General features: G+C 38.7%; 1 protein-coding gene across 2 annotated transcripts in view; it reads right to left on the bottom strand.

The window, feature by feature from the left end:
* Positions 1–5,493: 5,493 nt before the first annotated feature.
* The window catches only part of LOC137264833 (inositol polyphosphate-5-phosphatase A-like), a 122,681-nt gene continuing 110,519 nt past the window's right edge, over positions 5,494–17,655 (bottom strand). The window contains exons 9-18 of one of the 2 annotated variants that reach the window (XM_067800166.1): positions 17,274–17,337; positions 16,206–16,261; positions 15,362–15,446; positions 14,838–14,927; positions 14,071–14,148; positions 13,252–13,325; positions 12,314–12,425; positions 10,867–10,932; positions 8,732–9,472; positions 5,494–5,564 (exon numbers count right to left, since the gene is read on the bottom strand). In XM_067800166.1, the coding sequence (XP_067656267.1) occupies positions 8,765–9,472; positions 10,867–10,932; positions 12,314–12,425; positions 13,252–13,325; positions 14,071–14,148; positions 14,838–14,927; positions 15,362–15,446; positions 16,206–16,261; positions 17,274–17,337 (1,333 nt within the window). In that variant the 3' untranslated portion in view covers positions 5,494–5,564; positions 8,732–8,764. Of the gene's footprint in view, positions 5,565–5,920; positions 9,473–10,866; positions 10,933–12,313; positions 12,426–13,251; positions 13,326–14,070; positions 14,149–14,837; positions 14,928–15,361; positions 15,447–16,205; positions 16,262–17,273; positions 17,338–17,655 lie in introns of those variants that run through there. The other variant, XM_067800165.1, reaches the window with a different exon arrangement.

Raw genomic sequence — 17,655 nt, 5'->3', positions numbered from 1 at the left:
ATACATTCACAAACATTACAAATTTGGCTGAATGTAAATCAAGAAAAAAACATGACAGCTGAATGAAAAAAAAAGTCAAAATATCATTCATGAGATTGGTAATATTACCAGTTGTATGAGACAATCATGAATGCCGAACACCATAGCTCTAATCCATGGAACATGTCGTAATCTCAGAGTTACCACCTCCGGGGTTGCCAAGTAACATAAAAAAAAACAGCCTTTGATTAATCATTAGCTCCAGGTCATGGCATAACAACTCTAGTGTATGTATTCCATAACCTGTCCTCCTCTGTATCTGAGTAGGTGTAGGTTTACGCTGCCTCCAGCTTTATTCCAGCAATGGTGGGATCCACCAGAAAGAGGGAGTGAGTGAGTGAGTGGTGAGTGGTGAGTGAGTTTAGTTTATGCAGTTTTTAGCAATATTCCAGCAACACCATCACCAGAAATGGACATCACACACTGTACCAAAGCTAAGAATCAAACCCAGTGTTTTGAATGCTTTAGCCACTAAGCTACCCACTGCCCCTTAAACCCTCTATATCAGAAAGGACATGGTGTGGGTTACTGCCAAAAGCGTCCTTACTCAGTGTGTTCTCAGAGTTCCAGGGGTGGTGGGATATTGTTTAAAGCATCACGCTGGGTTCATTTCCCATATGGGTACAATGCATGAAGCCAACTTCTTGAGTCCCATGTTGTGATATTGCAGGAATGTTGAAAAACAAAAAAAGTGGCATAAAACTAAACTCATTCACTCACTTAGAGTTCCAGGAGAGACTTTGGTGTAAAACTTCTGAATATACCATAGCACAGTGGATCTTTGTGGCAGAGCAACTCTTGTCAAGAACAGTTTTTCCTTAATGAACACCATATCCATTCTTTTCTCCTGCAGCTTAATTAGGGCAATGTTTGGGGATAATAACTGAACCTCTAATATCTGTATGTTTAACTGATGATGGGAAAGAATGAATCTACCTACTATTCACCAATGTAGTTTGCAAAATGATTAGTGATTGTAGTTTTCCACACTTTTAGCAATATTCCAGCAATGATACCGCAGGGACACCAGAAATGGGCTTCATACTTTGTACCCAGGGGGAATCAAACCTGGGTCTTCAGCGTGATGCTTTAACCACTAGGCTACCCCACTGCCCCTGAAAAACAGACTGGTGTGGAGAGAGGATGTCAAGAACGAGGAAACATCAGCATGTAAGTGTGGATAACACAATGAAACAGGTATATATACTCAGCAATATTAAACATGAGAAAATTGGTTTCACAAAAGCACACGAAACATGTCTAGTGTTGACAATAAGTTAATGGTTTTTGATTTGAGAAATATTTGTGTGCATGGATGTAAAAAATAATATATCTATTGAATATGCCATAATGCTAGCCGTGATTGTAGTAATACATACAATATACGACCCCCTCCCAACAAACAACTAATATTAGAGGCTGAATATCTAACACAAAATGCATTGCACATTTTGATTGCTCTGTCAGAAAACTGATTGAAAAAAAGTTGATTTTTCCCTTCCCAATAAACTGACTTAACAAAACATTACCATATAGGAGGTCACTGTCCCTTTTCACACTCACAAGAACAGTCAGAAATGGGATTATACTGACACAAAAAAATATGGGAACAGACCAAACACAGCAAGGATTACTGGGTCTGCATACTGCCATTTTATCATGACTTAAATTATATGGTAAAAACCTTCACTGAAATACTGGTCTGATTATCCTTTTAACGACTGAAAGAAAGAAAAAAAGAAAGAGGATAAAATGGACTCCCTCTATTGTTCCTCTATTTTTTTCTGTCAGTATATCAATGGTGTATGTATTAGAAAATAAACAAAAATAAAATTTGTTAATGCTTAATAAAGATATTTTTTGCAACTACTGTAAACAAGTGAAATACTGATCCTTCAATATACTACCTCAGGATAAATGCCTATAGTTTCATCAACCATCTAAAAATCCATAAAAAGGTTTGCCATTGACTATCTGGTACCTCTATAACTACATCCATATTTCAGACCACAGTCTGAAACAGGCAGCCATACACAACAATCGTTAACAGCATATATACAAACAACAACAACAACAAAGCTGGTTAAACAACTAATATATATATATAGATATATGTACATACTTATATATATGACCTGAGCTGGTTTAGACACACAGTAGAGTATAAGATAAGTTTTTACAAAAGGAGTATTACAGGCTGGTGTAGGTCGTGGAGATTTACACATGGCCTAACACTGTACAATGATCGTCTGTAATCTAACATGATAATGACTGCTACAAGGAAAAGAACTCAATTTTAGTATAACCATGTTTACAGAGAGGCAGGATTAATATGACAAGTGCAGCAATACTGAAACAAGAATTATTCATTTGAAGTGAATTTCTTTGATACAGTTTTCATCTGTGAAAAATCTAGGGACGTATCAACCATAATCCACCATATAAGCTGGACCAGATTTTAATCAAATCAAGAGATAGATCGGCTTGTACAAACTATAATACTTGTATGAGTTTGGGTACATGAATGAGCTGCGTCTACCACTGATATAAACAGTATTAAAGTCACAGCATGTCACAGTGACTACCAGATCATACAATTGTGCTGATCAACCACTGCAACATGATGGGACAAACAGGGGTTGGATCCCACAATCACTGGTTTCTGGTAATCCACAGGGAAGTAACCCTGTAACATAAATTCCATAACCACAGACGCCTGGGCAAATTGTAACTGCTCTTAACATATGAAGACAAGGATTTGAAAAATACTTGTTTTCCTTATACAGAATATGTGAGCTCATTAGAAGTTCTTGTTCTACCCTTTTTCTTGGAACAAACCGACAGTAATTGTTGTGTTTTAATCACATTATCAGGGACATAAACTCAAAAAGATTCTTGAAAAAGTACAAATAATTTAAGTTGGCACAATTCTGTCACTTTAAGAAAACTTCCATCAAAAACGTCCATTTCTGCTTGTATTAAAAGGGTAACTCTGGCAACAGAAAGCAGCATCCCAGCGTGACATATAATCTGTACAACGCATCCATGGCACCATCACACCATGGAATCAGGTCATGTCAAACATCGAACATATAAACCAAAGATAACTGGTCAGTAGAACCTACACAAATGTGCCAGACTGAGAAAGTTTAAACAACATTGTGAACCCATGCATGCCATATTCAAAAGAAGAAACTGATCTGGAGTAAAAAGATTTTTACAACTTTTTCTAAGCTTTCAAACATGATTTTATTTCTGACACATGACAGAGAATAATTGTGTGAGTGAGTCTGGTTAATCCCACTTTGATGCATTCCAGTTATATCATAGAGCATTTGCTGAATGTGGAAAGACAGAAATGCTGGTCCAACAGGCATGCATTTCTCATATGTATGGAGGCTGCATCTCTGACAGAGAAATGTACCACTTAAGATGAATGCCACCTGTGCCCTGGGAGGTTTGGATCCCTTGGAAAGAGTGCCATAAAGATGTGCATGCCAAATATCAAAGTAATAATATTTTAATAACATTTAGTTTGACAAAAAAGGATGTATTATTTCATTTAATTTGTTCAAATGATGGGTGAAATTTGCACCTGTTCAGAGACTGGCTATTCATGAGAAAGACCGGGCTTTAGACCGTATCATACTCTGTGCTCCTCACTTTGTGTAACATTCCTTCATGTCTCCAGCCATCCCATCCCAAACTCTATGTAAAATTATTTTCATGTCTCCGCGATCTGACAAAAATGACCTCTTCTTACATTAAACACAATGTCAAGTATAAATCCCCTGCCTTAAGATGGACTGTTAACATTTCTGTTAATGACAATTGCTCATGGTTCTTTTCACAAGCACCTGTTCAAGCAGGGTGGAAGTCTTCAGGGGTGATTTGGCGTTTGGTTGTAGTGAACTGACGATGAATAAGGTCTGCACAGACATCCCATGGGAGTTGCTTGACTTATCCTGACTGATCTAAGTATGTTTCCTATGGTTGAACGTTAATAAAGAAATAATGTCTCTACCATTTGTTTAAATCGCTGAGAGTTACCACCATGCTAGATCCTTCAAACAATGCCTAACAAACATAGCAGGTGCTCTTACAGACAACTAAGTCTGACCATTACTATACGCATGATCAATAATTCTCTTTTCCTTCAGGACTACATATACACAAGACCACATTCTGTACAATAATCATAAAATTTTCCAATGACATGATTGCACAATTAACAAAAGTTCCTATATGGCACTATGTATGGTAAAAAACAACCAGGGTTGTCATTAAACTGCCTTCAAGTTCTTGGGGTTTCAAACTGGTTCATGTGTTGTGATTATAACTGTTCCATCCTTACAGTCACAGCAACCTTCTGCAGGTCAGTAGTCTATTAGTGGACTCACCACAGTCCTCCTTGGTCGTTCTGACTTATTCTTACACGACATGGTGTCAGTCTCACAATCTGCATGATCTCGATGCCATACAATTTGCCCTGAAAGGCTCCAACACCAACAGTTCCAACCACAAGAACATGTGCCATGTCCACATAATCATCACCAGCCCAATAGCAGGTGTCATATCAACTGTGACATCCCAGGATGTCCTGCTAGTCTTCTGTTGGCTGACCCTCCCACGATGTAAGACAGATCCAAGTTTCTATAGCTGACCCTACCATGATGTCATATAGATCCATGTTTCTATAGCTGACCTTACCATGATATCATATAGATCCATGTATCTACAGCTGACCCTCCCACGATGTCAGACAGATCCAAGTTTCTATAGCTGACCCTACCATGTCATACAGATCCATGTTTCTATAGCTGACCCTACCATGATATCATACAGATCCATGTATCTACAGCTGACCCTCCCACGATGTCAGACAGATCCAAGTTTCTATAGCTGACCCTCCCACAATGTCAGACAGATCCAAGTTTCTATAGCTGACCCTCCCATGATGTCATATAGATCCATGTTTCTATTGCTGACCCTCCCATGATGTCATACAGGTATCTGGATCAGCCTATGACCTTGTGTGACTCAATGTCTCTGCATTGTCTGACACAAAACCACTGTTATAGCTCTCACAGAAGGTGCTCCAAGGTTGGACAGTCCAGTGGCTGCCTACTAAATGAGTAAGTCAAACCAAGGTCTTTCTCTACTGTCAGTGTGACAGAACTCCATCTCAACTTGATCACGACACTGCTGTTGAAGTTGAGGACATGAATATGCCCATCTAGAGATCAGTCAAATCTGAAATCTGTACGTTTCCTGGCAGTTGTATAACACCAAGAGATCAACATACTATCATACAGACATCATTCCAAAGATCTTCTGACAATTGTAAGACACCAACTCAGACTGCCGTCATACAGATGTTTCCCTGAACACACGAGTTGAGCTGTCCCCCTGCCTGATGTGGATGTAGCGTGTTGTGTCCACTTCTGAGATCTTCACCTGTGTACTGGGAATGATGATATCCCCCGCCCCGGGGAGCTGCACCAACTCTGCCTTCGGTGTTGGAACTGTAACAAACATTATCTTTGGATAACATTGGTCTCAATGAAAATCATAAACTTACATTCAAAAATACTATATTCCAATAATAGATTTAAAAATTTGTTTTGAAATCCCTGCCAAAAACATGTTGAACTGGTTCTAATCATTGTTCAGCTATTTTCCTGCTGTACTAGTGTTAGAGTGAGGACATCATATGTTGACAGCAGCAAGATGTCATCGGTATGATGGAGGTCAGCCATCAGGATACGGCTGCTCATCATCAGAGACCTACAATAGTGGGAGGGGTCTCATTCAGCTTAGTGCAAACTGCCAGTAGTGAGCAGAGGCTGGGTCTCCCAGAAATGAGTGTGACACATCAATGTAAGTCTGCATGTTAAAATTTATTGAAACAAGGGCTAGCATACACAACTGGCCATTGATGTTCTTGGGGTGGAGGTAAGTGGACAGAAAAGTAAGTGGGATTTGATCGAAACACGAAGTTATTGTCCTCAATGATTATTAAAAACAGAATCATGCACACTAAATGTTAGTTCTCTTAGGCAAACCAACTCACAAGTCAAACAGAAAATTCGATTCTGATATATACAAAAATATAACTGCATAATGAAATAAAACTGGTTTTATTATATTGGAATAGAATAGGAAATAGTTTGTTTGCTGAATAGACTGGTTGCCCTGAGAAATGCTGTGTTGTAAGGAACATGATCATCCTGTTAGATTTATATGAGATGGGTTCAGATGGAATTTGTGGGAGAGTTGGTGCTACCACAAACTTGACAACAAAGAAAATATTGGCAAAATGTTCAGAATGGCATAGGTTAGATATATCTGAGTAAACTACAGACAGGGGATGTGGTGTTGATAGAACATTGATCATCACTAGGGTACATAAGAAGATCCTTGCAGATATAAGGGACATAACTCTGCACTTCATATAGCAATGCCTTTGACTACTTGACCACCCATATTACATAGAGAAGATAGTGAAGTCTCACCTGTAGCTGGTGTGCCTGCTGAATCTCACTTTCAGTGCTGGCCACGACAATCACAATACACTGTCACTTGACCAGCAATTATGGGAAATTTTCAAAGAATTGCAAAGCTTCATGCTTAAGTACCCAGCCAAACTAAGAGCAGATCACGCTCATCCCATCATTCCATTAGTACCAAAAGAATCAATACTGTGTGCAACTGCTAGCTTAAGTGAGATAATACATACATACCACTGAAGCAGATTCAAGATTCATGGATAGAGAAACCTAGTAGAAACTTTCCCACCTCAAATTGGAAAAGTCAGTGAAACCCCACACCTCTTTTGTCAATATTCCAGCATAAGGGTGAGAATCTAGACTTCATGAAAGTAAGAATGAGTAAGCAAGCTTGATTGACACCATGTTAAACAATATTCCAGTTAATATATCATGGCTTGTCAGATCGACGTGGCAGGAAAGCCTATCGTGATGCAGGACATGTACCTGTTTGGTGTAAACCACCAATGGGTATGGTGCTGATAAGTATTTAAACAAATCTGGGTAGGGGACCTGGGTTGGAAGTCAGGATGCAAAATGCCTTCAACGACATTGAGCAATATGTGCCCCTGCATACAAGCAGGAATTAGAGATAAGCTATTTTGCGCAATGCCTAGGACAAGAGTTTCAATCAACATGATTTTGGGACGGAGTGTCATGTCATGTCCAGTCAGGTGTCGACTGTCAACCTTGGGATAATGGGAGGGAGACAACATGAAGAAATCACAACACAAATCCATAGACACGGCACACAGACCCTACAAAAGTCTTGGACACTGTAGCATATTATTTACCTCATGCAAAAAGTTGGCAAAAAATTAGCAAAACTACATCAAAATCACAACAGTTATTTCAGACTGATACAGTGTCTCAATACTTTAAATTTGAGTCCAAATTAAACCTCAACTGTTTTAAAATTCATCCAGAATCAACTACTAATTTGTGATTTATGAAGGGACGGCATCTGTACTGAAATGCCACACTGACTGACGGAATACAGTTTAAATCATCATAAAATTCTGTCTTGGCTGAGACTAAAGCTTCTAAGGTGCCACTTACAACATCCGTCTGTACCAGTGCCAAACCTATGTTCAGATGATTTAATTTTGTTCCAAATGACAATATGTTGTATTGGAATGAAACTGAGGTAACCTTACTCTAATTAAGTAGGGAACAGAACCCTGGACATAGGAAGTGACCACAATGTCTGCTGTACCACCACACCTTCTGACAGCCGAGACATCAGACATGCTCTGTGAATACGCCAGTCAGTCAAGCATGACAACCTCCTACACTACACATATATAGATTAAATTACTTATATCAACTGGGATTCATCATGCTATAATATATATAGTAGCAAGCTATAAAATAAAATAAAGTAACATAAGAAAAAATAATCCATACTTACATACATATAAATTGACATAAGCAACAAAATGGCAGGAAATGACAATACACAAGAAAGTTGAGCAAATGTAAGATTTAAATCATAAATCAAAGTCAGGCAGGATATTGTCTGGGCAAGAATTGTACAAATATCAAGTGTCTAAAAACTCAGATGATTCAGCAGTTATTTCTACAGTTCTTGCACCTCAAGGAAGATACATGGACTTGTATAGCTATCTTGAAATTTCCACTCTGCTGCTTCATACCAGGAGCTTATTTCAAAGCTGTTCAGATAAAAGAGGAGTTATACCTCTCAACTATAAATAGCGACATTCTCTTTCACTGATAGAGCAAAGTGTATAACACTGTATAATGACCTATCTGTATCCCTATCAGATCTTGAACAGTTACATACTTCATGTATCTTCCTGCTGATTGGCCACACTGTTGCACACTGTCCATATAAAAACATGCCATGTGTGTGTACTACTCAAAAGAAGGTAAGAACAACCCCTTTGTATTAGCATGACTGATTAACAGAAGCAACATTAAAGAATCAGGTGTTCTTCATGTCTTTTGAGTAGCATTCATCGGGCAGATAATAATTACTCTATCCATAGTTAATCTCCAGTTTCCACATCTTGAATCAAGAACATTTCACGAGAATAGAAACTTCTCCAGTCTGAGAAAATAGGACAGTATGTAGCACTGAGGAAGGCATTCTCAAGGAATAAGTATAGAAGTGAGTAACTCACATAACAACAGAAGAGGCACCAACAACAATCAGATCACAACAACACACAGGCAGGACAGCAGGAGTCCACCTTCGATTTGCCAACAAGGTTTGAGCGCTCATTTGCTGGCGAAGTTGGGCTACCAGTTGACTGTCTAGGAGAGAAGCTGGACCCAGCATGCTCATTAACACGCACAGGACCATGCAACAGGTTTTTGTTAGCATTGTCACTACTAGGTGAAGCTGATGGGGTAGAGATGGGTGTCATTTTGACAGAGTCATCAACTTCTAAGGACACATGAGATATGTCAGTTGCAATAGACTTGACGTCGTTGTCAGGGTTTTTGTCTTCATCAGCGTTATTGTTTTCCTCATGGTCATCAGTGAAATCCTCTGAGGATGAACTATGATGGCGCACGCGAATCCTCGGCCACTGCCTTAATATTTTCTGGCAAGTCCGAACTTGCATTGCTATTTCCTGAAAAGACTTCCTGCGTACTTTAGTTGGTTGGGGTTCTAAAATATCAGGAATTACTGTCCCAGACTCTGTCCGGGTCCGAATACTGGTCCGGAATTCAGGAACGAGATCATTTTCTTTCTCAAATACAGCATAGTCATGTATATTGATGTCCATAATGTCATCACTCTCAAAATGTTCCCCATTTATCGATAGCACCTTTTTGCGTGGAGATTTAGTGGAGGATGAGCGGGACTCATTGAGATTACCTTTTCCTGGCTTCAGATGCAAGGACAGGTACACTGGCTGCGTTAACAGAGAAATAGATACACATTATTACATATTCATACTCATAAAACACACACAACAATTTCACTTTAGTTGTCTTGAAAGATTACATGAAAGAACAATGGAGATTAGTCTCCAGCTTACTAATCATAGCTTCCTGTCAAACAATTAGCGACTAATCATTTTTTGGCAGGAGTGGGATATTAAGGAAAGTGTTGTGGAGCACAGTAGTGGTGTGGCTAGCATGCTTGCCTCTCACGCCAAAGGCCCAGGTTTGAATCCTGGTGGAGACACCAAAAAATTGTGACCTCAGTCTCATACTGTGTTGTGTCCCTGGGCAATGACGGCAGCAATCAGTCAAGGCCAAGAGCCTCACCTCACTCTTCTTTCTAGTAGCTTCTAATGATCATATGCGGTGCTGCAGACCAGTGGTAACCTAAGATGATTTCTTCATTTGTTTGCCACACTCTATGATGGCATCATTTGAAAAAGGAAATCCACCAACTCATTGAGTGAATGCTGATGCAGGCAGCATTCCACGCTGTCTGGTTATGAGCACCTGCATCCAACAACCTAACGGATAGCTTGGAACCAGAAATAATCTAGGTAGGTCTGGGTGGTTCTTATTTGACATTTCACAGATGAGTCTTACACTGCAATCACTGGATGCCCGGTTTGAGTCACTTTGACACACATGGTAAACTAGGTCGACTGGGTAAACTAAGGTAAACTAGGTCAACTGGGTAAACTAAGGTAAACTAGGTAAACTTAGGTAAACTAAATCAACTGGGTAAACTAAGGGAATCTAGGTAAACAACAGCTACTAATTATCAATACCTGGCCACTGCAAAACACATCACTTGGATGTGATATGATATGTTTCCTTGGATACAATACCAGAATACAAAAGCTAACCTATGCTCTGACATAGCAATCAAATAACATCACTAATAACATCACTCTCTTCCACAGCAGCAGGGCTCATGTGGACTTCACACAACTGATACTGTTGACGAATAATCATTTCAGTAAATAAAATATCTCTCAAGAGCTAATTTGAAAACTTGTCCTTGCAAGTGTTCATTGTCTGGTACAAAAATGAATAAAACAAAACTGCTCAAAACTTTCAGCAACCCATGATATCTTTGAAATTGAAGCACAAAGGAAAGAGGTTCTCCATACAGCAATTGACATGTCACGTTAATACATATAGCTTAGATTAACAAATATTTCATACCATTTAATAACTAGAGAAAATATTATCACTGACATTATTTACTATCATTTAAATTAGTATTAAATCCATCTCAGTCATACAAATATAATGTATGAAGTTATATTTTGATAAAACTGAATACAATAAAAACTACATTCTTAATACATGTTTTTCCATCAATAACAATGACACCAACCTTGTGATCGCCCATACAAACTTCTTTCCCTATTAAGTTATACTGGGGTCGGTGAAACTTTTCATCCTGAAAACATACAATATATACAGGATGATCTAGGATCGACACATCCTTGTCACAACAGCTGTCACACCTTGTCAACAAATCACAGGGTGAGTTTAGTTTACATCACTTTCAGCAAATATTCCAGCAATACCATGGCAAGGGACACCAGAAATGGGCTTTACACAATAACTCTTGCTGGGAATTGAATCCGAGCCTTTAGCATGATCAGTGAACACCTTCAACCAAGGGGCTACCCCACCACCCCAACAAATCACAGAAAGTCCAAAGAGACATTAATGTTTGTGGGATGCCAAAGTGAGGAACTAAAGTATCTGGGAACCTTGGGCCCTTTAATAACAGGAAATAATAACCACTATAGAAAATATGGTAGGTCAGTATATTGAAATATTTCCTGGGTTGTTTACATCAGGGATGGCAACAGGTGGAAGTGATTTCAAATGAAAATCAGTTGAGGGTCGGGGTTCAATCGGCCACCAAAGTGGGTTCAAGATCAATTGATTTGCATTTAAATCTGCAAAACATTGGCATAATGTTACATCCTCTCCATCCGATTCATGGAGGTTCAGCTTAGAATACTGAGTACTGACTCATGCTTGTCGAAGCTCAGATTTTGTACAGAATTTCAGGACCAAAATTTAAGGCTGTTACAAGGCTTTTCAAGGCTTTTCTGGGCAAAAGTTAAGGCCAATCAGACAAGCAATTATAAAAGTAAACTTAAAAAGCAATATTAAATATTAACGAAAAACACCACTTCTGAGCACTGCAAAAACAGTTGTAAGCAGTCTGTTTTTATAAAAACCCACACTGACACCCACACTCTAGATGTTTCTTAGCAGACACAATCTACACTTCACCAAGCCTTAACTTGAAATTCAAGGCTAAGTGGCCAAATTCCAGGTTTTTTCAAGATTGTACAAACCCCTGTAGAAGGCGACTAACAGGATCAGGTGCTCAGACTCGCTGATTTGACGGACACATCATCAGTTCCTAATTGCACAAATTGATGCTCATGCTGTTGATCCCTGTATTTTCTGGTCCTGACTTGATTATTTACAGACAGCACTATATAGCTGGAATAGTGTTGAGTGCAGCATGAAACTAAACTCACTCACTCCTAATCCATCCAACCAAACCTCCCCATTCACCAGTTATAGGAACATTTTAGTTTTGATTTGGAATGTAGTCATTTCTTGCCAACATTTAGCCAGTTCTGTTCAAGAATCCAAGGAAACATATACTGAACAGCAAAAGAAATGTAGCTGTCTTTTTGTCAAGGCTTTAAATAGAAGACATAAGCATGAACATTTTCTTTTATGAGATTTCATTTTTTCGTAAATAAAATTTCTTTTGCTGTTCAGTATATTTTGGTGCTGTAGTTCACCTGGAAGATGATGTCTTTGGCACTGTGAGAAATGAGTATCCGGTCACACCAGGAGGGGCAGCGCGTCTTCATATATGACTTCCCATCATTCACATCCTCGCTGAAAGGGTAACTGACGAAAGAAAAACAAGATTTAAACAACATATATCCTCAACACATTCACGTGAATGAATCTCACAAAACACCAATACAGCTGGAAATAATGCATCAGATTATTCATCAAAAGTGTCAAGACATTTTATTGTACATCTTTTATCCATTAAATGCCTTGTTTTGATTCATTTATTTTAATCTGTGATTCATAGAAAGCATGAGGGGTGAGTGTATTTTGCTGTCCAAAGATCAAAGAAAAGGGCACCTAAATGCATCAAGACATTCAACTGTATACATACATGTTTTTTTTATCAATATGTTCAATGCATCTGTTGTGTCGATAATTGTGTGTTAAGATTATGTATTTGGTGTATCTCACCAAGACCTTGTAGAAAGACACATCATCAGTAACAGTCATTCTCAGTAACTTCCTGCAGTTACCAAAATGAGACAAGACAGCTTGTGACAGAGTGTTTTGTAGCTTTTATTGATGTTTAAAAGTGAATCTGAATTAATGGTGGCTAATCTGTCTACTTGGAAGTGAATTTGAATATTTGGTGCTCTTTTGGTGATTACTTGATAACAAGGTGTTTGGTTTTCAGTGTGCGTGTTCTGCTGTGATGTAGATGTTTGGTTGTGAATCTGGTTGTTTGGAAGGGTATTTGAATGCTTGGTGGGGAATTCGATGCTCGGTTGTCAGTGTGTCTGTTCTCTGGTGGATCTACATGTTTGGTTGTGAATCTTGATGACTGGTAATGAGTCAGGGTGTTCAGTAGTGAGTGTGGGTGTTTTTGTTGTGAGGCCAATGGGGCCGAAAATTGGCCTGATATTGTGAAGATGCTTACCTTGGAGGGAAGTTGATCTCATATTCAGACAACCTATCTTTGAACGGAGTCATCTCGGTGTCATACTGCTTCAACTAAACAACATACAAACAACACAGACCATAAGGGGAGAATTTACACTGTGATAAACACTATGACAGGCCCCTGAACAATACATACAACATGCCGAAATCATAATACTGCCAAGTAAACACTTGATGAGAAATAAGTCATGATTGTATTATGAAAGTGGATACACTGAAACATGTATGTTACAAAATGAATCCAAATTGATTTGAAGGGGACATGGAGGTACTTGTTTACCATAAATAAGAAAACATTTATATATGGTTTATTAGTTTTCAATGAAGCTATCTGTGCTTCAGTTCTATGGCAATATCAAATACTATTTGGAGGACAACATATCAAAGTAAGAGTCTCATACTGACCCCACATGGAAACTCCCACTTCTTATCAAAAGCTGAGAATGTTTCAGTATACCTTGCTATCTGACTGTCACCAAGTCAACAATTAACTTTCTCTTTATTCCTTAAGCTGCAATACCATGAAATTCACTGAACTAAAATTATACCAGCAGCCTGTTGGTACACCGGTATCTCAGCACATGTAGCCTGCCAAACATTACAACATGATATCTGGGTACTGTTGTACAAATCAACCATAGTGTGAAGACCATAGTGAGAAGACCTTAAGTCTAAGCTAAGGTATGGGGGTCACAGCCACCATAGCACAAAGATCACTTTGTACAATGGCACAATTGTTTAAAGTTTTACGCCTGACTGGCTTGCAGTGTCCCTTGGTGCACAAAGTGGCACCTACCCACTTGATTGTGTTGAAGAACAGATCTTCATGCTTGTCATGGTAGTCAAATCCCTTAGCCTCTACTGTCAACACAACCTGAAACAACAAACAGTGAACTAATTGTTTCAGAGTGCTCCCAGCTCTTACTTAATAGTAATAATAATAATGGTAAGTTTTGAGCAAAGAATCCAACTTGATGTTGTTCTCTGGGGTTATATTATTAACCTTACACAGCTGGGTGGACTGAGTGCAATGTGGACTAAGTGCCCTTCCCAGGGCCAGCACGCTCACCACTACACCACTGTGTTCCACACAATGATGAGGGCTCCAGACAAGTTTCAAATCACTGAATATTTACACCTTTACTCACATTCTTTTTGGCAATGAGCAGCCATCTTTGGGTCTTTAATACTGTATCTATGTGTTAATAAATAAATAATAATTCTGCACAAAACTCTCCTTCACACAAGCTCTGCTACAAATACTGTTTCAGTGGTAAGTGTGACAGTGGTACAAGTCTTAGTTACAAATAGGAGTATATTTTGTACATTATTCACTGTTATAAAGTTTATGAATGAGTGAAGCCTGAAAATCAGCTTTCTCTGCCTTTCTGGAACACCAACACCAATGCCGGCGGCAGCACCAACATCAGCACCACCAACAGCAACAGCCCCATCAACAGCCCCAGCCCCAGCACCAGCCCCAGCTCCATGCACCAGCACCAGCACCAGGCACCAGGCACCAGCACAATACAACACCATTCTTTAAGTCCTAGTCTTCCTCACCTTCTCATTGCCCTCCTCTGTGTAAACTATCTTACTGATTTGGTCCTTCTTTCCTAGTGTTTGCTCAGATGTTGTTTTGGCTGTGAGGGCCTACAAAGACATACCATCAGTGAACAGAACATGTAGTGAAAAGATTTCATATCATTTTCAGTCATTCACAGATGTAACATAGTTGTCAGTATCACATCTAACAGAGAATGACCTTGAATTTACTTGGAGCATAACACCAGTGAAAATGTTACAATGTCCAGGCACCAAGTAGTCAGTAATATCTGCAACACAAGCTACCATTGACTGCATAGTGAAAGTGTTCATTCAACTGTACCTTTACAACCCAATAAAGAGGAGTCTCCTGTTCTGTACCTATCACTATGATTACACAATAGGTTATTGATAACATCGATATCCTTAAATGAGTTGAATACAGGTAGTGGCCAAAGACCATCCTTAAAGCAGACATAAAATACCTTCCAAATCTGGGACCTACAGGCAGAAACATCTCTTAAGTATGACAAGTAGCTCACCTTTATTAGAAGATTTGTATCGAGTCGGAAATTGAAGTCTCCAAATATTAACATTGGAACCTTTTCATACTGGTCTCCTTCAAACCTGGAACACCAAAATTCTTATTGGAATATTTCTTTGACATTAGAAACTGCTGCAATATGATAACATTCTGAAAACAGACTGGATTAGACAATACAGTGATTCATCTGAAAGTAATTATCTGGTCGTACTATAATATATGACCAATCAAGTCACAAGCATGTGGGCTTTGATCACCTTGGGTCCTGCCAGGCGGCTCAGAGCCTACTCAGTAAATCTAACCCAGAATCTCACAGGACTGTATGATGTAGAGGATAGAGTGTTTGCCTAGACAGCGGAATTTCAGTGAGTGAGCGAGTTAAGTTTTACATGAATAATACAATATTCCAGCAATATCATGGTGGGGGCTTCACAAATGGTACCAGTGTCTAGAATCAAACCCAGGTCTTCGGCATGACAAGCAAATGCTATAACCACTAGGTCACCCACCACCCCCATGGGTTTCATACCAAGTCATACCAACAGAAACTTTGTATTTAGTATTAATGGAATAACACAAGTCTTTTTAAGCAGTGAGTACACTAGCTGTTGAGTGGGGTTTGTATGTTAAACTGCAGCAAAGAATCACACAGGGATAGCACTATATCATTATGTAATATATCTTCAATAAAATTTGTAAATAAAACAATAATATCCTGCATATTATATCCTGAATAAAAGCCTGGCATCTGATAAGCAAGCAACACTGACGGAAAGAATTTTATGAAAGAAATATATGTTGCCCTGGCATATGATTGAAGCAATGGGATATACTTGCCGTACCTTTTCAAAGTGTGCATCAGTGCCTGTTGCCGGTTTCCGTTGTATATTGAGGGGCTCTGAAAACATAACATTCAAGCCAGTTTCAGTCACTGGGTAGAGTTTTTATACCATAATTACTAGTATATGAAAATATCCTCATTTCTGCCAGAGCATTTTCATAGCCCGATCCTTACAAAACAATTTACTCATCTCATCATGGAGGTGAATGGTATTACTGAACACTGTCAGTTTCCCTTGAAATTTCTTAAAGTTTCAAATAGGACGATGATGATAAAATCTAAAATATGAGGTAATAGTAATAATAATGGGTATGTGTAATGCTCCTGTATCCACACACTTGTTCATTATCATGGCAGCAGTTTATTAGATTCATCTAAAAACTGTTCTTGAAAGCGAAACCTCTAGAAACAGCCCCCTGTTAACAGCACACTCAAATGACTGAAATCATATTGCTAGCAAAGTGAGCAAACTTTGAGTCATATACAATGATCCATAAAAATTTGAATGATTCTCATGAAAGTAACAAGATCAAATGACATGAAATTTATGGCAACTCCTGTCCTGATTTAAAGCCACACTTGGCAGTCTGTTTTAACGATTACAAATAAGAACCGCATGAGACTAAAGATATGATTGCCCATTCATCACATCAACGTCTAATCTTATTGCAATCTGTTACAACAGGTCTACGTATAACAAGCAGAGAGCAAGGAACAACAGTTTCAATCACTTAGGAACAAATCAATGCAACAAACTTGTTATAACACAGCAATACCATTACAGGGAGGTCACGGCGACCTTGACATGAGGACAATCAATGGTCAGAAGATTTCTGGCAACTCTGGCACAGTTTTCCATGTCAGCTCTGACAACACGGCACACAGCAGATATCAATGTTCCAATTCTTGAATCAATGATATAATCAAAATTTTGACATCATCTGCGACCAGAAACCCATGGAAAAGATCTCATCATTAGTATTCTTTGGTGCCTAAGACCTGCTCATGCATCTTTGAGATTTTAGTGAGAGAAAATCAATGGCGATGAGCATGGCTGAAACATACTTACAGCCTGCATGGCGATGATATTCGAAGCATCATGGAATAAATGGATGTTCACAAGATCAAATATGCTGAAAAAGACAGATATCACAACTCAGTAAACAGATAATGGAACATGATTTTAAAAAAATATTCCTTCAATTGGAATGGCTGTGAAAGTTTGAGCATCTAAAGCTTTGAAAGTTAAACACTTCTGAAAAGTTTCACTGCAAAGTTTCACTGAAGAATATGAGTTTTTATGAATTTTATTGCAGAAACCATCAGTATGTAGTCACAGGTTGTGCAACTCAATATATACTGCCACAGCATAATGACAGAAAGGGACACCTAACCATTCTTAACACAAATACAGCAGAATCACACAGACATTTTAATAAAACTGAGCATGT

The sequence above is a fragment of the Haliotis asinina genome, chromosome 15 (genome assembly GCF_037392515.1).
Source record: "Haliotis asinina isolate JCU_RB_2024 chromosome 15, JCU_Hal_asi_v2, whole genome shotgun sequence".
Taxonomy (NCBI): Eukaryota; Metazoa; Mollusca; class Gastropoda; order Lepetellida; family Haliotidae; genus Haliotis; species Haliotis asinina.
This window is presented reverse-complemented; position numbering and strand designations above follow the sequence as displayed.